Source organism: Lethenteron reissneri, chromosome 13 (assembly GCF_015708825.2).
Source record: "Lethenteron reissneri isolate LAM-NWPU_2019-01 chromosome 13, ASM1570882v1, whole genome shotgun sequence".
Classification (NCBI taxonomy): domain Eukaryota; kingdom Metazoa; phylum Chordata; class Hyperoartia; order Petromyzontiformes; family Petromyzontidae; genus Lethenteron; species Lethenteron reissneri.
The window spans coordinates 5,222,663-5,248,207 of NC_083791.1; the positions used below are offsets into that span (position 1 = coordinate 5,222,663).

The 25,545-nt window shown below is 47.9% G+C and overlaps 1 protein-coding gene across 3 annotated transcripts in view; it reads right to left on the minus strand.

The window, feature by feature from the left end:
* LOC133342023 (homeobox protein Meis3-like) overlaps positions 1 to 25,545 on the minus strand; it is a 173,360-nt gene that overhangs the window by 42,290 nt on the left and 105,525 nt on the right. For 2 of the 3 annotated variants that reach the window (XM_061550895.1, XM_061550896.1), the window contains exons 2-5: positions 25,078 to 25,182; positions 7,979 to 8,100; positions 4,865 to 5,024; positions 1,368 to 1,589 (exon numbers count right to left, since the gene is read on the minus strand). In XM_061550895.1, the coding sequence (XP_061406879.1) occupies positions 1,368 to 1,589; positions 4,865 to 5,024; positions 7,979 to 8,100; positions 25,078 to 25,161 (588 nt within the window). In that variant the 5' untranslated portion in view covers positions 25,162 to 25,182. Of the gene's footprint in view, positions 1 to 1,367; positions 1,590 to 4,864; positions 5,025 to 7,971; positions 8,101 to 25,077; positions 25,183 to 25,545 lie in introns of those variants that run through there. The other variant, XM_061550897.1, reaches the window with a different exon arrangement.

Here is a 25,545-nt window from a genome sequence, read left to right on the forward strand (position 1 = left end):
ATCAAGCCGTTGAAACTCGCAAATTTGTGAGCTCTGCGACGCGTTTTCCGATTGGTACCGCGGTGTTTGTCCGGCACGACGTCCGACGTGTAGCTCTAGGTGCCGCCGAGATTCTTCAGGAGCACAAGACAGCCCCAGCATCTTCTTGGTTCTTTCGGTAAAGTCACGTAGACCAAGAAGATGAATCCCTGCAGTCACGAAAGCTTTACATCGAAATTTAGCCCCAGCATCACCAGGTAGCAGTGTCCGCCCCCTAACTAGAGATCTAGTGAACAGAGAGACCTTTTTTTTTTTACGATCAGTGGAAACAAGAAGATGCTCGGTGTAGTCGGCACTTTGCTTCGTTCATCATTTCGTTGTTGTTTTTTTTTTTTATAATTTGCTTCATGTAAACCCCCCTCTCTGTCGAGACCCCGCTGCCTCTGGGCCAACACCCCTGGACCCAGTCTAATTCAGACATTTAGGCACATTCCCCAAGACACACCCCACCCCCCCAGGTCACTCTTATCCTCCCCGTCCCGTAGCCCGGCCAATCTCACAGTTGTAGACGCCATGCATTTTCATTCCTATGCAATAACAACGCGCTATGTGGACTCATAAAACGAGCGAACGTAATCGAAATTCTTAAGATGCACGATTTGACGCATGCATCTTGAGAGCAAGAACAGAACCATCAATCGACTGGTGCATTGTTACATGCCTAAGATTTACTCCACAGAAACCGATATTGTCACTTGATCTCCCAAGTTGACGTCCTCCCGGACACGTCCCATTTCCTCGGCTGCCACTCCTTTGCTCTTCCTGATCATCGGCCATCATCACCCATCTCGCGGCGCGTCCTGCCCAAGCCCAGCTTAAATGTTCTTAACAATTTGTACGACGTCACGAACCTGCGTGCGTTCTCCGATCCACGGGTTCTCCTCTTCCCGTCCCTCAACGCAATTCGAAGCACACACTTCTCCACGCTTCTTGACGCGCCTCCCAGCGTAGGTTTTTTTGTTTGTTCAATACATTTCGTGAACGTTCGTGCTTCCGAACCACGTGCGTCACATAGCAGGTTGCATACGTGAATAACATTGATGTGGTTTCGTTACTTATGTTCCTCTTCCCTTAACTCCCCCCATATAAACACACCTATGCTCCCGCTCGCAGTCCCTACACAAGTGGGGCGGTGAGCCCAATCTTCTCCCCTTGTCCATGGAGTTTCTGTGGCCCCCTCCCCTTGTTACGGTTTGTTCTTTGTACCAGGCTCTTAAGTAAAAATTTAATAAAAATAATTATTAGTTTTTTGGCATATCGTGCACTAAGCTACGGGGACGTCTTAAAAGCGTCGACAAACAACAAAAAACATGCGCGCAGCTCCTCACCTGGGCCCGGTCCTGTCGCATGTCGTTGCCAGGCGAGTGCAGGGCGTAGAAGGCCTGCTCCAGCTGCGAGCTGGCGGGTCCCGCGTCGCCCCGCAGGAGGTTGTCGGAGCTGAGCTTGCCGCGCAGGCAGGCGATGTACCGCTCGCAGAAGTCCTGGCAGAGCTCGCGCACCTTCTCCAGCTCCAGCAGGTGGATGCGGAGCACCTGCACCGCCTTGAGCATCTGAGACGCCGCGCACGCACGGGACAGCGAGTCAAGCACGAGGGTGTCACGCGAGAAGGCGCCGTTGTTGCACGGGTGTGTCTAGAACTTCTCTCGCACCGTACTTAGCAAGCCGTGCTAAGCAGAGGGTACGGTCTGCTCTAGTTTTACAGTCAGGGGCGATGTTGCCATTTTACATTTTCATGGTGTAATTCGCCGTAATACACTGCGCGCCGGTGTGTTACATCACAGCAACATTTTGCAATAAATTCAGCATGTGCCAAGTCTCGCGTGTGGAACCCAACACGCAGACACTTAAGCTGAAGGGTGTGTAACCAGGACGCGGTGTTAAGGGGGGACATAGGTAGGGCTTAGGTGTGGTCAAGCCTCTGTGAGTGGAGCCCTTACTAGAACCAACTGCATTTTGTACTTTGTGGTTATATACACACAGACAGTTGGTGCAAGTGCTGTTAGCGAGCAACTATGAAGGCCTGCACGGTACACGGGGCGTGGGCAAGCAGCACGCCCGACTGTCTTTGTCTCCGCATTGGCGATGTTTACACACCACACCAGGTACTCATCTGAGGCTGGGTCGACCTACGGGAGAGACCCACGACCAGCGCACATAATCATGGCTGGTGATGGCCGTGAGCAGGAATCGACTCGGGTCGCCGGGTTCGCATCGCAGCACGCTAACCGTTTGCACTACCACTCCCCCTCACACACACGCGCGCACTCTCTCACACAATTAAATGCCACACATTAGGAGAGAATGCGCTTACTTTTTCCGTGAACCGTTGCTCACGGAACAGCACGGGAGAATAAATCCACCACAGGTGCACACAAGTACCTGCCCACATCGCCAGCCGAATAGCCGGGCCGCGTAATTGTGGACTGGTGACACGCTCACATTATGCTCTCTTACGCAGAGCCGTCAATTATGATAACTGGGGTCATGCCGTCTCCATGGTTACACAACGTTACCCTGGTGGGGGGGGGGTCAAGCCCTCTGTGTCATTACACGTGGCCCCTGCCGTCGCAGAAGGGCCCGGCGCAACCAATTTTGCCGGCTGGAGGAAATACGGCACCAATAATTAGGCTTCCAGCATCACCTACATCATTATTATTATTATACACGTTTTCATGAATGTCCTGTAGGACCCGGTGAGGATTTAAATTTCCGTGAGGCCCCCTGTGTAATTTGCAGTCGGTGCAGCCCTCCCGCCTTGCCACAAACCCCGACATTCTATTGCAATTCAAATGGGGAGGGGGGGGAGGCTGGGGTTGGGATTTTTGGTTCTGGTTTCGAAACGCGTCGACTGCGGTTGTACGACGGCGCAAGCCGTGATTTAGTTTAATTGGCTTTGTTAAAATAATTGCAAACTAATTTGGAGCGTAAGTTTATGGGGAGTATCTGGAAATGGAGTTGAAATCTTAAATGGGTTTATTTCAATTTCATAAAAAAAATTACTTTTCTTTTTATGAATTACCACCACACATTTTTTTAAACACTCCGAAAATATGCGCTCGTAATATTGCGAGGAATAGTGAACGCAGCCTTGCGCACTGGCAAGCCACGGACTTGTGGTTTCAAAGGGCATCTTAGCCGATGTACAGTATGCATATCGCGGAAGAATGCAAAGGATTAACTACAACGATGCCCATAGTTTGGCACTGGACACTTCAGGATGGAATAACTTAATTAGCATTCAATAAATCATGATGGCCTGCTCACTAGAGACACCTAATGAGATGAGATTGGAGGATGAGACAGACGATTGGTGCCCAATTACTGCCTTGCCAACGAAAATTAATGGCAAAAATAAAAGGGCAAATATATTACACCTTACATACATCACCCGTGCTCAATCAACTGCTGGGTGAATGCCTCCCCATAGCAATTAGGTTGGTTTGCTTAAATTGTATTTATTCCAATTCTGCTACTGGCATCATGTCATGAGATGAGACTCCACTTGGAAATCTTACAGAGTCAGTGCGTCAACCCGCATGTCAGAGAGAAGGGATTTTTCGTCACGAGACAATGTGGAGGGGGAGTCACAACAGAGGTTGGTTGCCCTCGGCAGAAACTGGACCCACCATGGAAACGTGAAATTCCGCCTTCGGCTGCAAGCTTTCAGAACGTGGATGATCAACTTTTTACTTTCTTTAAAGCCGAAGGAATCACGGAAAGATTTGCATACGCTGCCAAAAAACGACAGCAAGATGGACCCGCACAAAGAGTCTAAAGAACAAGACAAGTGGGGACGACAGCTGCCTCCAGTGCTTATTTGAGAGGTGGCACGCACTTTGACCTTGCACTTTTGAATTGACTCCACTCATCAGTTGGGCGCCACGGTGGCGAGATGTTAACTACCTCGCTTTGTATACAGGACGTCACACTTCATTGAGCCATCATTTTTGGCCAGGTCGCTTCAGTGAGCCTTACCTGCGGTAAAATAACAATAGCTTAAATGTCAAATCTTGACTTAAAGCTTTCGTCACTGCAGGAATTCATATTCTTTGGGTCTTTCGTATGTAGAAAAAAATAAAAGAAAAATAATAACAATATCACGACGTTTCGATCGCAACACAAGCAATCGTCATCAGGTGAAAAGAGAGGGGGCGGGGCAGCTAATGTTAATGTTGTTTTGTTTAGTTCATCTTCTTGGTTCTTTCGGTAAAGTCACATAGAAGGGAAGTAATAAAATAATAAAAATAAAACATAATAAAATAATTCTCACGACGTTTCGGCCACAACGCAAGCAGCCGTCCTCAGGTGAAGAATGAAACACCACCAAGTTTGGAGCCTATATTTAAGCTGGGTTGGAGGGGGGAAGAAGAGCGCCTTGACAAAATAATTTGCATATCAAGAGGAATTTAGCATATTTATGGGAAATGCGTAGGAGGTGGGCGGGGGGTTTCAAAGTCATCTTATGCCCGTGCATAACCCCCCGCCCACCTCCTACGCATTTCCCATAAATATGCCAAATTCCTCTTGATATGCAAATTATTTTGTCAAGGCGCTCTTCTTCCCCCCTCCAACCCAGCTTAAATATACGCTCCAAGCTTGGTGGTGTTTCATTCTTCACCTGAGGACGGCTGCTTGCGTTGTGGCCGAAACGTCGTGAGAATTATTTTATTATGTTTATTTGTTTTATTTTATTATTTCCCTTCTACGTGACTTTACCGAAAGAACCAAGAAGATGAATCCCTGCAGTCACAAAAGCTTTAAATCGAAATAGTTTGTTTCAGTCATGGAACCGCGAGTTCCCAAGCAGCAGCACCCGGGTCCCTACCAGGCTGTCCGTGTCTCCGTTGCCACTGAAGAGCTCGCTCTGCGTGCCCAGCATGGCCTGGATTTCGGCGGAGAGGCCGGCCGACGTGATGCCCTCGGCCCCCTGCGTGGCTTCCTCGCAGCGCAGCATCATGAGCCGCAGCAGTGGGAAGAGAGGGTGGCTGGAGTGGGGGGGGGCACGGAGACACAGCCACTCGATCGCTGCATCCATTGTCCATCCGTCAATTCGTCTGTCGATCTACTCAAGTATCCTATGGCGTATCTAGCCATCAAGTCTGTCTGTCAGCATTATATATCGATATGTCAGTCATTCTGCAGGGACTGACGAGACTACATCTCCTCTAATTTTGTATTTGTAGAGGGCGGCCTTCACCCCAACAAGGCACTTGATATAGTTGGAAAAAATGGTGACCGCATAGAATATTTTTCATACTCTTTGGTTTTTTCGGTATAGTCACGTAGGTAAAAATTAATTAAATAAATGTAATTTCGTTGTTTTCATTTACTTTATTTAATTTTATTTACCTACGTGACTTTACCGAAAAAAACAAAGAGTATGAATCCTTGCAGTCACGAAAACTTCAAATCTAGAAAGAATATCTTTCGTTTAGATGACAAGGGCGTGCAACGACTGAGGAATGAGCGGCCGCCACTACAAAAATAATTTCAACATTAATCTCGCGGTCTCGGACTCCATTCTTGCCTACCTCTCTCTCTCCATCTCATCTCACCCTACATCTCACTCTCATCTTACTCTACTTCGCACCACACAAACTCCGCTCCGACAATCAAGACTTTCCGCCGATGCCCACCGTCGACCTTTGCCCGGTGGGAGGTCGCTCATTTCCCTCTGCTGCCCCCATACAGTCTGAAACTCCCTTCCCCCAGCCGTCCGTGCTGTGGACTCCCTGTCCCTGTTCAAGTCGAGGCTCACTGTGAATCCAGGTCTCTCTTAAAATAACTGTGGCCTCAAAAGGCTACGACCTGGTCATAAATAAAAGTCATCTGTCTGCTTTTGTGAAATAATTCCATCAAGATTTTTAAAAAATATTAATTCATTAATTAATTGTATAATCCCGTGAGATAGTTAATCTTGTGATGTGAGGGTGTCCACGATGTCACGTGACACAGCAAACACTAAATTACACGTATTACAAACATTTTTAACTGTACAACATACGCAGTACAGATGTGTACGACGTCAAATACGTGTATGCAGTGACAAGCGCAGCACCAAGACAAGCCAAGGCAGTGCGCATCAACATCACACAGCATTCACACAAATCGTTATTATTATCACAACACTTGATTACCCAGAAAAGCCTCACCGGATCTCAAGAGGGCCCTGCCAAGTTTTTGCATTAGGGGGCAACGTTGCTCTGTATAATCCCGAATGAGTAAATTGCAGGTAATTTTTCAGCATTGGGATGTTTAACCAATACCAGTTTAGTTTATTTTTGTAATTTTAACCATGGGAGGAAACCGGATAACCCAGGGCAGGAGTCGGCAAACCTGCGATTCCGGAGCGCTATGCGGCTCTTTAAGGACGGCTTCACGACGTCGATTATTCAGGCCCACCAGTCTTGTGGTCACCCCCACAATGCATTGCTGCGGGCTCTTGAAATACTGAGGGTTTTGTTAACCGAATTCGAACACAAAAAAATGGCTCTTCTTGTTATTTTGGTTGCCCGACCCCTGCGCCAGGGCAAAAACCGACACAGAACAGGTGGAGAGCATACAGAGTGCCCGAGTCGGCAACCGTACCAAGGCACGTCTTGCGGTGAGGCACGAGTTGGTACAACTGTGCCTCCCTGCCGCCCTCCGAGATCCCTTAAAGCAGAGGTCGCAAAGGGGTTTTGATTCCTTACCCGTACCCGACCGCGTCAGCGTCACAAATGGGTACCCATACCCGGCTGGGTACGAGTACCCGTTCCCTACCCGTACCCGTACCCTACCCGAAATGAGTGACAAACGGTTACTCACCAGTGACTCACAGCCTACCCGTACCTGGCCGCACAAGGGTCGCAAACGGCTACCCGTACCCAGCTGGGTACGGGTAACCGGGTATCGTGTAGGGTACGGGTATCGGGTACCCGGTTGCGACCTCTGCCTTAAAGTGACCTCTGGCCCACGCAGTAGAGGGCGGCACGTTCCCACCTGCTCTGCACGTGACGGTCACGTTCGTTGCATGGACAGTCAAAGTCACGTGTTTAATTCTCATAGGGATGGAATTAGCCAAATTAAGTGCATAAGCAAATCTAATGTCAGGAATTTTTTTTAACGAGCAGTCGTTGGGTGACAAGAGTTGAGCTCATCAACTCACTGCACTTGAGAAAAGAGTTTCGGAATCAGCATGTTTATTTATACTGGAGAAATGTGATGGGCTACAATAAGCTATCTTTCACAGATGTCCAGTAATCACAGGCACCTTGGCCGTCTTGGACCTGTTCTTGTCTGTGTACACATATCACAGGCGGCTGAAACCTCAGGATCTGTGGTGCCATCTCGGTGTATAATTGGAGAACCATGAGCATTCCTCCACAGGGACCGTGGGCTTACGGCTTGCAATGGCCGGGTCACAAACGGCAGGAGATTCATCACGTCTCAAAGTTAGCCGTTTTGGGCGTCCTATCACATTTGCAAGATGCATCGTTAATTGAACTGCGTGTGGTTCTTAGCGGTCACGACCTCAGTTTGTCAACATTAATTAGACATTAATTGAATTATTCACTTTAAAACAGCTGCCCATGACCCTTACTATCTATGAGACCGGCTCTAACCCTCCTTCTTTAAGGAATCAATAAGGTGTTTTGCTTCAAATGAATTATTGATTTTTGAGGAATATTACGATCTTTTAAACGTGCAGCAATGGCTGCGATTGTAATGGAAGACATTACCGCACACACCATGGCAACACCTTCCACAAATGGTGCCACCGCATCTATTTATATCAAGGTGAAATACGAGGTGCGTAACAGTGTCTGACTTATCGATTAAAAAAAAAACCTTACAGCTGAACCTTGACCTGAGGACCTGACCTCGACAGATTAAGTGACTGTTTCTCATCTGCAGAGTCAGGAAATCTCGCGAAGCTTCATCGCCACTCACCGGTTACCTGTAAATTGAGTTCTTGTCTGCGTCCATCTGAGCTTTTGGGTCCAAAGGCTTGGTGGAGTCCTCGCTCCTGCCCAACATCAAAGGCGCGTCGCTCGCCGACTCCTCCATTCGCGTTGCGTCCTGCCACGCAGCGGGCCAACGGGAGGGCATCAAACGGGGGCACCACAGCTCGCCATCACTGCTCATCCTACGCTAGTAAGAGGGCGCCACCATGGCGAGACGTTAACTACATCGCCTGGTATGCAGGAGTTCGTGGGTTCGATCCAAACCCCGATACTTGCATATTTGGAGTTTGCATGTCTCTCTCCCTGTGGTCACGTGGATTTTTCTCCGGGTCCTCCGGTTTTCCCCTCCACATTTAGAACCAACGTTGCGTTTAGAGTATTTGCCTGCTATAAATTTCTACGTTATAAGCCACTTGGCTGTCATTAAATGTGGCCAGGTGGCTTCTGCAAAAATAGCTAGAAAAGCTCCGTGGGCCTTACCTGGAAAAAAATAAAAGTTTGGTTTAGCTTCAGTGGTGGCCAATACGCCAAGCACTGTGATCCATTGTGGTGGATCATCTCAACGGGTACCACGATCCACCAAAATCTACGACCAAAATTAGCCCGGATTGAACCCTATAGTGCCCATGGCACGCTACTTTGTTCAATGAGATTCCTTTTCTTTTACAAAAAAAGTTTTCCCCCTCCTGCTCTGCCACACAATGCACTGCGTTATGTAACATGTAACAAACGTGCAATTGAAGCGTGCGACGCAGAAACCCGCCGTCATTTTTGACAAGTCTTGAAACCTGCTAACGAGTTGCCCATGAACAATCTATAATCATTATTATTTAAAAACTCAGTCATTGCAAACACGTGTCCTGTGTTTGCGTTCCTTAAAAGTTTTTTTATATCCGAATGCAAAAAGAAAAAAGTGAAAGAACATCAGGGATGCATCGTGTTTTATTGACATTCAGTGCATCATTAGCTCGGCCTGACTTAGGCTTCACCCTATGCATGATAAACTCTTTCCCATTCCGTACACGTACGTACACGTACGTCATCATAACGGAATCGTAAGAACACATAAAATAACTTTATTGGGACGTATTCAGGTCCCACAAGGCCATGCGAGAGAGAGTGCAGCACAATTGGTCGTGCCGCTACGGTTCTCTGCGGTGAGTACAATGTCTATAAAAACAATGGTGCTATGCCTCTCTGAATAAAATTAACACGAACCAATTGCGAACGGGACACCCACCCTGCAACTTGCAGACGTCTCGGAACGGGAAAGGGTTAATTAGGCCCGGGCGCAGGCCCGACCATGTGCATGACTAGCTAGGCCCGACACGAAGCCTCGACACCACTCAGGACCGACTAGGCCCTGGAACAGGTCACGAGTAGGCCTCCAGATACAGCACGCCTCCTTCCCCACTCCATAACAAAGGTCTACTCGGCCTTGTGTTGTAAATGTTATACTGTTCTACATACTTGAAATCGTCATTATCAAATTCAGCAAATAATTTACATTTTGGCTTTAGCAACTCTAGGTTTATGTTGTAGAAGACAGATATGTGATTTGAGGTACAGATGACAATGGATAATTCATATATCTGAGCTCCACGGTACACGCATCTCACCGCTCGGCACATTACACGACTCCGAGCTGTGAGTCACGTGTCCAGATGGAAAGCAATCCACACGTTGGCCACCACTGTCTTATGCCGTATCGACTGGCATAGCCGAGATATGAGCCGGCACGAGGCTCACTCGGCACAGGTGGTTTTCAACTGGCTACTTGCTGTGCTCGGCCAAAAATCTAAACCATGATAACTGGCCTCACAAGACATCTGTATCTGGCTTGGCGCCAAGCAAGGTTAAAGGGCCAGGTTAAATTTTTCTGTAATTACCTGCAACGTCAAACGGTGCACTTGAACGAGAGATGCCGACATTGTACGTTCATCACGTGCGACATTATAGTAGCACGGTTTCGGTTCTGAAGCGGAAAAAAAGCAACCTGGTGCATTCTGAGACATTTTGTGCTGGCTTAATCAACATGGCCCTGGCACGCCTTGGTTGCCGTGGAAAAAGAGGCATTCCAGGTTTGATCCGGCCTCAAGTCTGTGGAACATTTGAATAGCAAGCCAAAGGGGTTGGTGTGCCGCTACCACATCATAAATCTGGCGGGCATGCCCTAAGAGTGACAGACGTCTTTTTGAAATCTCAGTTCCAATGTTGGGAAATCCCGTCGGATTCTCTGCGGCTTTGTAAGTGATGCTCATACCATCGCACCGACATCAGAGCTCAGGTACAAACACAGCTTCTCACGTGCAGTGAGCTTGATAATCTCAGCCCAGCCTCTGATGAATGCATGGCGCCCTCGGCTGCTCCCAGATTCAAAGGGATCATTAATCTGTGTCAGATTCCCAACAAGCCAAATGCTCACGCGCGCAGATATAATTCAAGTTTTAATACAGTCCCAAATTTAATATTGCATTACGATCATTTACATTTGACATCAATGGAGGCTTTATTTTAATATTTATATAGTCCTGTAATGAAACTGATGGCACAAGCCTCGGATGTGAACTTCTCCAAACGTCAACCATTGCTTAAGTCTCCGTGATAATTCGTCGAATTGAAATTTTCCACCTCTGTGGCTGCTCTGTGGCTTTTAAAAGAAGCGTCGCTTTACGTCTTTTCGCAACAGCAACCCCTTTTTTCCATGGGCGGGAGAATTGTCTGCACGGAGCAGTGCCACCTCGTGACACATCGGTGCAGGAAAGTGAAGGGGGAGAACGCCGGATGTCACCTCGGACGCAGTCGGGAATTTGAGGAAAGGTTCCCTTTTTAAATCCTTTATATTAAGTTCACTTGCTTGCTTGCGCGCTTACGACCGTGCAAATCTTTCGGTCGTTTTTTAACCCACTTCCCGTGATCCAATCGAGCTGACATTTTGCACACAGACTCGTTGTGCGTGACAATCTATTTTCGTGAGAAAAAAATTTACTAAATTTTACACATTTTAGGAAAAAATAAATTATATTTAATTACCAATTGCTTAATGGTGGCAGGCAATCATCTGACCCATAGGTGGCAGCCATCTCACGCCAGAGGACGAGAGGACTCTAGCCGCCACGCATATAAAGGATTTATAGTGAAAAACTTTGTTTTTACGGGTTAATTTTTTAAACTCTCGTGCCACACCTGCGATGCTACGAAGCCGACCCACTCAGCGTTAAGACTTTTGAAACGTTGTTCTGTGCGGCATAAGACGGTACAACATTCTCACGCCCAGTGCTCCCTATTAACCAGTCAAATTAGTAATTCGCTGCTCAAATGAGTACTGCATCGAGGTGGTGCTCACCTCCTGTCTAGAGCCACTAGCAGAAGTTCCACGTTACCATGACGGGAACATGTCTCTCCATCGGACGACAGGTTCACTTCTCCCTTCAACAACGTGGCGCTCATCTTAGGCACGAGTCAACTGCCACAAAAACCAGGACTTGAATTCGCAACGTCGCTTCCCCATTCCTATTGACAATATACATAGATTCGACCTTCAACGATCTATCCGATGCGTCACATTCGGAAGGTTTTTTTTAGTTACCCACATGACACCCCACCACAGGCGAACCTGCAAAATTGCATCAGGAGCGGTCTCATGGAGCAGGAACGCGCAGAACGGTAACCACGTGGATATGCTCCGGACTGCAACTCTTAGTGAGGCAATTGATTAATTGACGGGGCCAAACTGGCGCATCTCACTTGTTCACTTAAACTAAGCCGCTGCGTTTATTCTCCAATCGCTGGGAGGTCTGCGCCGTCACAACGAATTGGACAGGCATCAGATCAACACGACGACGTAACGTTAAAAAAGGACGATAGTTTTAGACGCCGGGGAGAGTTCGGGTGCGCGTGCATGTGCATGTGTGTGTGCGTGTGTGTGTGTGCATGTGTATGTGCGTGGGGAGCGGTAGTGTAGCGGTTAGCGCGCTGCTCTATGAACCTAGCAACACGAGTTCTATTTCCGCTCACGGCCAACACCAGTGACGATTATTTGAACCGGTCCCGGGCCTCCCCTCGGTCAACTCAGCCTCAAATGAGTACCTGGTGCGGTGTGTAAACAATGCCACTAGGGAGACAAAGGCGGTCGGGCGTGGTGCTGGCCACCCACCCCCTCGTGTACCGTTCCGGCCTTCATAGGTGCTCGCTAACAGCACTTGCCCCTACAGTCTGTTAAGGCTATATGGGGGATCTTTGTGTGTGCGTGTGCGCGTGTGCGTGGGGAGTAGTGCTTTGGCCAGTCATCTTAGTGTCAGTCGACCCATGGCACTTGGGTCTGCCCTGTGACCTCCTGCCAGTGGGCGTTCGACACTTCACGTGGCCTTCACGTGCACATAGCCTGGCACACGGTGACGTCACCGCCACTTTGCGGCGAATGGCGGTTGTTGTGGGAAGCAGTAGCCTAGCAGGTAGCACACTGCACTACGAAACTGGCGACCCGAGTTCGATTCCCGCTTACAGCCAACACCCAGTGACGATTATCTGAACCGGTCCTGGGGCTCCCCTAGGTCGACTCGGCCCCAAATGAGTGCCTGGTGCGGTGCGTAAAAACATCGCCACTAGGGAGACAAAGGCGGCTGGGCGTGGAGCTGGCCACCCACCCCCTCGTGCGCCGTTCTGGCCTTCAAAGGTGCTCGCAAACAGCACTTGCCCCAACAGTCTGTTAGGTCTATACGGGGGATCTTTGTTTTTGCGTGTACGACACACGACTTACATCTTGACAACACGTTCTATGTTCTCCTTGGCAGCGCAGCGGTAGAGAAACGTGGCCATTAAAACTTAAAGGTGCGCCAAGAAGCATGGGGAGATGTAAATTTCGATTGAATGCTTTCGTGACTGCAGGGATCCATCTTATTGGTTCTTTCAGTAAAGTCACGTAGAAGGGAAGTAATAAAATAATTTTAAAAAAAACGTCGTGAGAATTATTTTATTATGTTTTATTTTTATTATTTTATTACTTCCCTTCTACGTGACTTTACCGAAAGAACCAAGAACATGGAGAGATGCACGCATGCTTGGAATTACGTTGAGAGCCAGGAAGATGTCGATAATTATAAAACATGTGCAGGCTAATGGCTTCAATCAAACTGTTCGTAAAGTAAGTGGGCTCGGGCAGGACGTGTCATTGGAAGGGACGATGTTCCAGTGGTGAAGAATAATCGTGGAGTGGAAGCCACAGAACGGAACGTGTTCCAGAGAACGCCCACCGCAGAGAGATGGAGCGACGACGTCGGTTCCTGTGCAGGTGCTCGGTGGATTTTTTGACATCGCAGGATCGTTCGAGGTGGCGGCAAGGGGAGGCCTTCATTCAGCAGTGGATTGACCATGGTTGATGTGTTCATGAATTGATAACAACTTGATAGTTCCATAATTGCTTTCGTGTGCACAAACTACGTTTTTAAGTTATGCATTTTCTAATATCGTGAAAAACACTGCGCTGCATTTGCGCTACAACACGCTTTATACTTAGCTAATGGATTTCTCATTTCATGTGTAGATTGAATGTCCACTTAGCAGTCGCATGCGTGCATTCGCGTGCGAGTTTTTAAAGCGTCGTTCGCATTAGGACGCCCGACGCCCGAGCATCAAACACGGAAGCAACACGGCGCTCGCGTCTGCGAATTCCGTTTGATGGCGCGTAAACATAATGACTCATTTCGCCGTGTCTCAAAAGTCGCCCACAAATGGGGCTTAATGGCGTAAATGAGGGGCGCTTAACACGCGACCAGTGACCTCAATGAATGGATGGGCCACGCCGGTTCACTCTCGCATGGCAGATTGATTACAGCTCACGCACAATGGCGACGGTCAAATCTGCCGAAGGGGGTAAAAACAAAACGAAAAACCAATGCGGCTTTGATCGCAGCACCGCCACAGTCATTAGAACCCAACCATGCACCGGCCCCACGCGGCCGGTGCATGGCTGGGCCTCGCAGTTCAACGCGCACCGCCAAAACATTCGATTCGGCAAGCAAAGAGAAAGGTTTGCCCGCCTCGTGGTAGCGTGAAGACGTGGCTGGGCGAAACAATTGTTCGGAGCGCTGTGTTGGCGTTCGAATCCTGACAGCCGCCCGTGATGAAACCGGACCCTCAAGGTTTGATGAGCCGATGGTTTCAGCCCGGTCTTCAATGATTGCGGCAAAAAAAAAATTCGTCGAGAGAAATGCGGTTCTGCAATTACTTTGGCTGAATTCCAGCACCGGGGAATGAAAATATTGGTTTGACCGTCGTGCAACGGGATCCTCACTGTTTTATAGGGCGGACTAGGTGGGAAAATGCTGCCCCCTCGACCGTGTGTACGTGTGGACCAGAAGTCACTGAAAGGGAAACTCGGAGGTAGATCTGCGATATCCACTTCCATGGGCGGTTTCCTGCAGTACGACGGGTCGCACTCCTCTGCGAGAGATTCAAACGGATGCTTCGCTTCGTGACGACGTGATGCCGATTAAGAAGTAAAAACATTGCTCAACAGCGTGTAGGGGATGCCTGTAAATTGGTAACTTTTTTCTCCAAAGCAGTCACACTTGCGAATCATCCAATTAAATGTTGATTTTTTTTCTCCCCCACCCACCCCCCCCCCAACTTGCATTTCGTTGCAGGGCTTGTTACAAAATGTCTGCAACGTGCATGTTGTTATGAATGCTGTTGGGGTCTTTACACACCACTTCATTAAAAATAAATGTTTACATTTACGCTTTGCATGCGTATTGCAGCACATGTCTACATACCGGCACACACGCGCACGTATCACGAAAAAGGGATTTATTTAATCGACTTAGACCAATATTTTGAATAACAAAAGCGTTCACCACGAACACTGCCTCCAAAAGGAAAAATAAATGTGTATATATACTGTGATATGCGTCGTTTTGGGAAATGCCCCTTCTCCATAGCACAGACAGCAATTAAGACTGTGCTGAGTTTTTGTTATCTGTGCCTGTGCACCACTGCCGATGCAGCATCACAAATATGTATTTGAAATATTTTGCTTATATATACTATACTAATTCTATATTTTAAAGGGTTATGAAAAGTGGCATATATATAAAGAGATATGCGATAGTATTTATTTCAATGGGAATGCACTGCAGGGAATAAACCTAATGGAAGAAGATGGCTGCAAGAGTTGGGCTTCAGATAAATAGGTGCAAAAACAACGGCAATATCCCAATAAGTTCGCTGAACAAAGAAACATATCTGGAGGGACGTAACCGGGAAGCGCAACTGACCGAATTCGTCTCGGGCAATCGTCAAACTGCAATCTGCGATGAATGTGATGACGCAAAGAGGTAACAGGAGTGTTAGAAAATGTTAATTTGATCCTGTAGGCAACACACCAATGGGCCTAAACAAGAACGGTTTCAATCAGTGCAGATTGCCTGCGATGGAGACATGGATCAGAAACATGTACAGAACTCTGATAGAAAGGTTTTTTTTTAGCACCCTGAAAACGATTGTATAAGGACGCTTTATAAATTATCATTATTAACACAAACTGAAGAGAACAAAGAATCGTGGAGAGATGCATGCTGGGAATTACACGGAGATACACGGGGGACACAAATGTCAATTAGCAACAACACATTCACTGATAATTGTTTTTTCACCCTTCTATCTGGCAACAAAACTGACACCTTTTTTTTACAAGGAGTCATGTTTGCATAGACCACAATACCTGCAGTCATAATGCAAACAAAAAACATAACTCTGATAATGTATGACGCCAAAAGGCGTCATCTGGTCCAACCCATGTGAGACTAGGCTCTAAGGAAAGCTGTCTCGGGTGTGGACCAATCAACTTCAAGGACAGTGCATACATTATCAGAGTTATGTTTTTTGTTTGTATTATGACTGCAGGTATTGTGGTCTATGCAAACATGACTCCTTGTAAAAAAGGTGTCAGTTTTGTTGCCGGATAGAAGGGTAAAAAAACAATTATCATATTTTTTACTGGCAAATGAGGTTCCAATGGTGACACATTCACTGTTTAGATAAGTGGGGCTTGGAGGACGGGACGCGTCGCTGGAATGAACGATGGCTGACATGAGAGGCTGGTGATGGAGCGGCATCCAAACGATGGAACACAACCGAGCCCAGAGCCGACGGTACCAGGTCACGCACGCAGGAGCAAGATGGATTGTGCTGTTATTGCAAGACTGCGAGGATGGCGATAACGTGAGGAGGCTTTTTTGTATCCAGAAGAAAGAATGAATCATCGCTAATTATGATGATGAACATGCTCGTGGCATTTCACCGCTTTATTTTCACAGCTGAAATCAGCGCGTTAACTCTTCACAAAGAATATTGCGCACACCACCCACGGACCTGCCGATCGACTAATAGCGACGAATCCGGTTGCAGTGCTAGCCAGGAGATCGGGTCGAACCGGTGACCTCCGGATCGCGAGCCCGGCACGCTGAACCACGACGCCGCGGGAGCACGCCGTGCATCGTCCGAATCATCTGAACATTTTCGGATTTCAATGACCGCATGCCAACGCTGCGCCAACGCTGGCATGCGGTTGGAACCCTTGGCCCAGTGTCTGTCCCAGAGTTCACGTTTTACTGCGTGGGAAGACTGCATCGTCAGCCGCAGCCTTCTTTTCTCCCCTCGCTCTCTCTCCTCCAATCCTCCTCCTCCTCGTGGAATTTCCATCCCAGGACCCGCACGGCGGTCACCGAAAGCCCTCTGCGGCGCAAACCCACAATGCACCGTGGCTCGCCAAGCCGTGCGCGGCCTTGGCTTGGTATCGGTTCAACAACCCGTGCAAAGCAATCATTCCCCAAACTTCAGCCTAATAGGGGGCCAGTGCTGGGGCTGATGAATTCACACCCCATTAATCAGCAGCTAATGGCTTATAGCAAGTCTTCTCCACTCTCCAAAACCGCCCATCACCCACCCTTCTCACGCCCCCTCCACCCACACCCCACACGCCCCCCCTACCCCCTCCACCACCCTCACGCCCCCCCCCCTACCCACCCCACCACCCCAGTCTCGCTCTAACGAGCAGTGGAGGTGACTCGATCCACTTAGACTCTTCTCTGCCACGACTGGAGACACCCGTGTACACACACACACGTGCAGACACACACACATGTGCACACACACACGTTTACACACACGTGCACACACACGTGTACACACATACGTGTGCACGCACACACACGTGTACACACACGTGTACACACAAAGACAAAGATAAAGATCCCCCGTATAGCCTTAACAGACTGTAGGGGCAAGTGCTGTTAGCGAGCACCTATGAAGGCCGGAACGGTACACGAGGGGGTGGGTGGCCAGCACCACGCCCGGCCGCCTTTGTCTCCCCAGTGGCGATGTTTACACTGCGCACCAGGTACTCATTTAAGGCTGAATCGACCTAGGTGTGTGTGTCCTTGTCACGGTGTGTGTGTGTATCCCGGTGTGTGTGTCACGGTGTGTGTGTGTCACGGTGTGTGTGTGTCACGGTGTGTGTGTATCACGATGTGTGTGTGTCACGGTGCGTGTGTGTGGTGGGGAGCGGTGGGTTAGTGGTTAGCGCGCTGCACTACGAACCTGGTGACCCGGGTTCGATTCCAGCTCACGACAAACACCACCGGTGACGATTATCTGAACCGGTCCTGGGCCTCCCCTAGGTCGACTCGGCCTCAAATGAGTACCTGGTGCGGTGTGTAAACATCGCCGCTAGGGAGACAAAGGCGGCCGGGCGTGGTGCCGGCCTTTATAGGTGCTCGCTAACAGCACTTGCCCCTACAGTCTGTTAAGGCTACACGGGGGATCTTTGTCTTTGTGTGTGGTGGCGCTTACACAACGCGCAAATGTCTCCCCCCCCCCCCCCCCCGTTTGGAACAATGTATCAGCAATGTTGATTTGAAGCTTTCGATAAAGTCACATAAGGTAAAAAAAAATAATCGATCACGACGTTTCGATCTCAACGCAAGCGATCGTCATCAGGTGGGACAATCGTCATCAGCAGTTTTAGTTCTTGCTGTGGTTGCCCCCAGCTGATGACGATGGCTTGCGTTGTAGATCGAAACGTCGTGATCGATTATGTTTTCTACCGACGTGACTTTACCCAAAGAACCAAATGTGTGGTTCGTGCTGCTATGAAGCGAGGCACCGTAAATAAGTTGGTTCGCGAGCCAGAAGTTAATTAATTGCACGTGGCCACCGCCCCCCTAATGGGGCTTTCTGGCTCGATAATGAACCCAACATTTGATTTCATCTTCTCGGTTCTTTCGGTAAAGTCACGTCGAAGGGAAATAATAAAATAATAAATAATAAAATAATAAATAGTACAATTATAAATAATACAATAATAAATAATAAAATACAAATTCTCACGACGTTTTTCGGCCACAACGCAAGCAGCCGTCCTCAGGTGAAGAACAGGTCTGTCGGCCTGAGGACACGGGGCTGCTTGCGTTGTGGCTGATGCGTCGTGAGAATTTTTATTTTATTTTCTCATTATTTTATTATTTCTCTTCTACGTGACTTTACCGAAAGACCCAAGAAGATGAATCCCTGCAGTCACGAAAGCTTTAAATCGAAATTTGAGTGGCGAAACAGACCCCCACAACTCTATTTTTCATTGTTTCCTGAATATATGACCCACCAGGACGGCACGTACCACGCACAAGTATGATACAGTATAATTGCCAGCTCCCAATTAAAGCCGAGAATTAACGCAAATATATTGAGCCAGGCAACCAGTAATTGCATGAATCCCAGACAATTGAGAGATGACAATATTCAAACCAAACACATTTTCAGCCTTGAATGTGAAATTTTTTTTCAAAACTTTTCTGAAATCATTAGCTAAAAACATGAATTTATATCAATCCCAGTTCAATTCCTCCACAATTGCTTATCTGGCAACAACAAAATAAGTAATATTTTTTAAAACTTAAAAAAATGAAATGTACCGCACGAGTAATGGTAGAACTCCACGACTCCAGGAAGTGGCCACGAGGCTTGCCACAACGTAAGGGACCGTGGTCATTTGCAGCCAACGTCAGTTGAGCGAGGACAATTAGACCCAAGTCGAAACATAACATATAAAAAATAATCTAAAAAAATAAAAAATAAACTATTTTTTTATGATAGAATATAGTATTGTCATCAGTATGACATAAGTTTACCAAGTTTGCAGTCGATACCACATTGAGAAGTGGGCTAAAATTGAGTTACAATATTTGAGGATACAACAACAACAACAGACAGAGTGAGTCTAATAAAAGCGTGTAAATAAAAAACACGCGACTGTGGGAGGCTGCATCACCGACTGAGGCTCATACAGATCCACCCACACACAACCAACAGTGCTTCACAGCACCGACAACCACAGCACCCAGGCCTTCGTGTGTCCCCTCGACATTGTCTCGAATGCTGCGAGGCTGGCTTGCAGTAGAGATTATGTAAACATTATCCTGGTAGGAACCCACCTGGTTCCAGCAGCCCACAGGGGATTATTGTGTCCGTCCGTCGTGCATCCACAAATAGGAGGGGTCGGGCTGGGTGGAGAGGGGAGAGTGGGGAGGGGCTGGGTGGGGAGGGAGGGGCTGGGTGGGGAGGGGCTGGGTGGGGGGTGGGAGGGGTGGGGCTGGGTGGGGAGGGGCTGGGTGGGGAGGGGCTGGTCACCCCTTGGTGCCCTTATAAAACTCAACGTTTAACCTACTCATGCCGGCTTGTGCCCGCCCTCACAGTCGGGCATATTTGCGGAATACACCACGCCGCCGTTGACCCTGGCCATGGACCGAGCAACCCAACGTTCCTACCAGTTTAATTGCCCGATAACACACTGATATACAGAGAGGATCACTGAGCTTTGGCAAATGTTGGCGCCGGATCACCGCGTGGGCTGCCTTCCCCGCTCGTCTATGGTTCCTCCTTGCCACTCAAGTCGTTCTCTCTCAACGAGAGTGAGCGGATGCTGTGCGCGTTACAAGATGAACATTATTATCGGCAGAGGTGGGACAAAGTCATTGTTATGCAAGTCCAAGTCGAGTCTGAAGTCATCAAATTCATGACTCGAGTCTGACTCGAGTCCAAGTCACATGACTCGAGTCCACACCTCAGAGGTGGGACAAAGTCATTGTTATGCAAGTCCAAGTCGAGTCTGAAGTCATCAAATTCATGACTCGAGTCTGACTCGAGTCCAAGTCACATGACTCGAGTCCACACCTCTGATTATCGGCATAAGGCACTACCACTAGAGATCAAAGCATACTTATCCATAATAACCTCACATCATTATTACTGTGCCGTATATTCCCAAGCATGATCCTCGGGGGACGTGTGGTTACCTTGAGAGCTATTCGTGGCGTTGTCTCGCACACCACCGCACACACCCAGCAGAGTATAAGGAGAACAGAATACGGCACCGTGATGGTTGTCGTTGGGCCAAAACATTTGCCTGAACAGCATTTTCCACTGTTCCGGCTGAAATTAAGCACAGGCAGTCCAGCGCACGCGATTCCGACGGTAGCCTACCGCAACCGAGAAACAGGCCAGGTGTAGACCATGCCTTGTGGGCTTGTAAGTTGAATGCCTTTCAAAATCACGATTGATCGTTTTTCCTTCGTGCTCTGTGGGGCGGACAGATCTATATGGCCAAAAGTCACGGCTAGCCAAGTTTTAGCTTTGGCATTCACCACGCGAGCGATCTCTAGCCACAAAACAACCAACCGCTGGCAGTCCTGCATAACTTAGTCGTATATTCAGCAGCGAGGGTTCTTGCTCATAACCCATCTGGCAGTTGACCAGCATTGCTTTAAGCAAGTCTCACTCTGCTGATCGTGACGATGAATGTCGAAATGGGTCCCCACCAGGGTTTTCTTTGTCACAGGCCCGTGCCTGGCCCAGACATCACGGAGCAAAAGAGCAAAATGTGCCGAGCTCCGTGCCAGCGGGCTGGCGAGCATCACTGGGGCTCCCCCTGACCGTGAGCACCTCTCAATGAGAATCTTTATTGAGACATGGAGGAGGAATCCGATGAGCCACGTGTGCAAAAATAGAGGACAATCGTAAGCGAGTTCTGAGATATAAATTAATTAAATACGAATCAATTTTTTATCAAGATTGGGCAAGGCAGAAAAAAACAACAACGAAGCAGTCCGAGACCACACCAAGATAACACCACACAGGAGTAATCCCTCAACAGCATGGCCACGTGAACATTGGACTATCGACAAACAGGTAATGGTCAAAGTTACAAAATCACATTTGCAAATGTGACCGATGCATCCAGCGCTAATATTCTCCTTGATGATATTTTTTTTCAAGGTGGGTTTACGATCTTAAGGGTATCGAAAACAAGGTTGTTCCAATCAAACACAGATATAATCAACCAATGTGGCATCATGATCCAACAAACAGCCCTCCACTTGCACTAATGGCCATTACGTTAACAGCAACGGCAACAAACAAACCTTAAAAATCCTTCATAGACCGCTGGGGCAAGCACTGTCAGAAAGGGTTGCCACCTTTTGCACTGTAGGACCAAACCCAGATAGATGTCAGTCGGTCTAGCCTATGAGGTCGCACTCATTACACAAAAAGGGCTTGCCACAAATGAACCACAGTGCCTTGCTGATCTCGTCAAGGAGCATAAACCACCATCACACGAACTGCGCTCATCCTCGCAGCAGCAGCGGCAGCAGCGGCAGCGGCGGCAGCAGCGGCGGCGGCAGCAGCAGCAGCGGCAGCGGCTGGCTTTTGGCTAGCCAACGAACAAAGACGGTGACTGAATCATCACGCGCCTTCAGATGCGCTTCTGTGGCCGTCTGGAACGCTCTGCCGTCAGATATTAGGAAGCCACTGAAGTTTTGCACTTTTAAATCTAGGTTGAAAACTATTTTTTTTAGAACTGATTTTGTGTTTAGTTTGTTGTCCTTCCTTCGCACCTCTGATTAGCACGGTTGGCTACATACGGTGAGAAATAAATTCAACATACCTACATATATAACAAACGCTGTGCAGTCTACTGCAATAAAGTTCAACACAATAACGGTACCGGATCGCGGTACAAATACATATTTCTGTGAACCAGACACAGATTCCAATTCTAGGAAAGCTGGCGATCCTAGGTGTGAGAACCTATTAAGGCCATGGCAGTACCATACTCGACTTGAAGGGGTGGCGATGTTTACACACTGCACCAGCTGCGGTACCCATTTATGGCTGAGTGGACGTAGGGGAGGGCCCAGGACCAGTTAAAACATACATGACTGGTGCTGACCCGAGAGCGGGAATATAAAACGGGTGACCAGGTCCGTAGTGCAGTGGCGCTACCGCGCTTTAGGAAACGCGTACGGTGCAGGGAAGAGTTAAGGCGCAAAAAGGTAAAAGTTTAGGCTTTTTTGAAGTGGCAATAAAAAAGTATTAAAACGTTTGTGGGTGCTTTCTCAACCCTAGCCTGGGATAATTAAGCAAGCCCTACCGCGCTTTGCTCAGGAGGCGGGATATTTAATCTTGATCTGACGCGGAGCGACCGGCAGCGAGGGCAAAGACTTCCCCATCCCTCCATCTTCATCTTCACCCGTACCCCCCCCATTACCACTCTTGGCAAACACCCCCCAATGTATACAGTATCTGAACTGGCTCTGGGCCTGTACTTGGTGCGGTGTGTCTACATCGGCACCCATTGAGAGTACAGTAGTGTGATGGCCTTCTTAGGTTCAACAACAACAACAAGAGCAGCGCTTCACCACTGAGTGGCGGTGACTTCATCACGGTGCTTGTGCAAGGCTAGATGCACTTTCAGGCCACGGGAAGTGTGGAAAGCTCGCTGGCAGGAGATCAAGGGCCAGACCTAGGTGCCATGGGTTGACTAACAAAGACAAAGATCCCCCGTGTAGCCTTACCAGACTGTTGGGGCAATGCTGTTAGCAAGGACCTACGAAGGCCGGCACGGCACACGAGCTGGCCAGCACCAGATCAGTCGTCTCCCCAGTGGCGATGTTTAGAAAACCGCACCAGGTACTCATTTGAGGCTGAGTCGACCTAGGGGAGGCCCAGGACCAGTGCAGATAATCGTCACTGGTGGTGGCCCATGAGCGGGAATCGAACCCGGGCTACCGGGTTTCGTAGCGAGCTAGCTTTCTTTGTGCCACCAAGTCCGAGACTTGGCATATCCCCGTGCCCCGTTTTGGAGGGCTGTTGTTTTGGGGGCGACGCTCCTACGTGGAGCTCGGAGGCTCTCTTCGGGAGCCGAGTTGAGCATCTCACTTTCTCTCACCCTCGATGACAGAGCGTGCATCCTCCGAAACGTCGGACACCGTGCCCAAAAGGGACATGCGGTAGGACCCAAAAACACATTCGATGGCTCCGGTCTGACACCGCACCCGCGAAAACCTCCGTAGCTTTAGAAAGGCGCGTATTTATTTAATTACTTATTCAATGACATTACTAGTATTTCTTTGCCACCTCACCAAGCTATATTGACAGAGCCATTGAGGCCTATGACCAAAGCGCCTGGTATGCACCGAGTCTTCCCAGGATCGTCCTTCACCGAGGCAGCTGCTGTCTTCCTAGAGCAATTCTATGCCATCACATTTACGCTCCCAACTTTCACCGACCAGCACTGACCAGCACGGCGAAGTATGGTCAGATAACATCTACGACCCACACGGCAATGGGCAGGCCCCTAATCCAGCAGTGGATTGATGGACGAACACGGGAGTACCAAGGAGGCGTGGATTGTGGAAACAGCGATATCGCTCGGTGGTGCATTGTTGTAAATTTCGAGAATCCGCAATAATGTTCAGTTGCACTACAATGCAGGCTAGATTTAAAAAAAATTACAGAATTTTATTGTTTCAGATTTACTTTCATTGCACGTTTACTGTACAGCTCAAGTTACAGCTAACCGTGCTATCAGGATTCATCCAAATTCCAGGTTTGTTTTTACGTAAAATATCACTGCAGTATACATTATTAAGACTGCTCTGCTTGTTTACCCGGGAAATCCTCACGGAGTCTCAATATATTTTTTTCTGGCAGGTCCTGCTGAGTTTTCGCAACTCGGGGACGATGTTGTTGCTGTACGATCCCAATTATGAAATTTGTCGTGCTATATTTCAGCATTGGGATTTACTTGCCAATAATACCAGATCCAGTGTCGGGTTTTTTTTTAAGCGATGGGAAGAAATCCGGAGAGAATCCGGAGGAAACCCATGCAAAACAGGGGGAGAAGAAAGGTGCCCGAGTCAGGAATCAAACCCAGGCCCTCCTTGCTGTGAGCCACAAGTGTTACCACTGCGCTATCACCATGCCACCCAGATACGAAGTGGAAATAATAATAATAAAAGTTATGCGACTGCGTATAAAAGCACAATTTAACATCCTAACCATCAACATCATCATTCTATGTTATTCAGCAGAATTTACTAAATGAGCTACAATCCAGTACTGTATTATTGTACCCTGTATAACTGTGACACTTTCGGCAGTCACATATATTCAAACAATCATCTAGTTGAGGGATACTATTTTTAAGATTTTAGTTTTTAGCTTCAATTAAGTTTTGTTGTGATTTCTCAGTTTCTAACGGAAGCATTACTTTCCTATTACAAGATCATATTGGTTTCCTTAAAACTTCAACATCATGAATCTGAACGGTGGTGGTGGTGGCCGGCCAAATGGGTGCCCCAAAGCAGAAATCATATTAGGGGGCCCCGCCTTTCATTTTGTAACTGCGAGTGAGATGACAGCAGAGATGTGGGCAAGAGATAGAGATGTGGTGCAATGAGAGAAACATGGAACATTCTAGAGAAATGTAGACATAAGATACAGCTGTAGTGCATTAAAAGAACAGAGATATAAATGAGACAAATGTATGTGCAATGAGAGAGAGATAGACACGAGACAAATATTAAATGAAATGAGAGACAAGTGACAGACAAGATAGGGAATTGAGAGATAAAGTAACTTTTGATGTTAATTAGCTTTTTTTGTTGCTTTGGATTCGATTTTTTTCATGAACTCAGCATTTGCTGATGCCTCGCGCTGCTATTGGATGTGGAAGATGGATGACCGAATGCAAGCCCACCTCTGGTCGCTCTTGATTGGACGAATGAGCCATGCCCTGCTGTGACATCACTTCCTGTACTGCCAGGCATGAGGCATGTTGCATTGTGGGATATCTTTCAGAACCCTGGAAAGCACATACATTCAGGACAAAGTTAATCACACGACAAAGACATTCATCCCATCCACATGCGTGGACATGAAGAGGCACAGCATTATACGATGTGTTACCATATTCTCTGAATTATAAGATGCACTTTTTTTGCCTGTATTTTAAAGCAAAAGTTGTGGGGTGGTGTACTTTAAAATCCAGAGTATCTGATAACCTGGAGAATGTGTTAACAGTATAGCTGTGAGCACAAATACATTTAAAATGGAGTAACATCAGGCAAATGGTGCAAAAATCAGGAAAACATATAACATTGTTCTTAAAAATACGAAATCCCAAAACTTTTTTTTTATCCGAAACTCACCGCTACTCTCAGTAGAT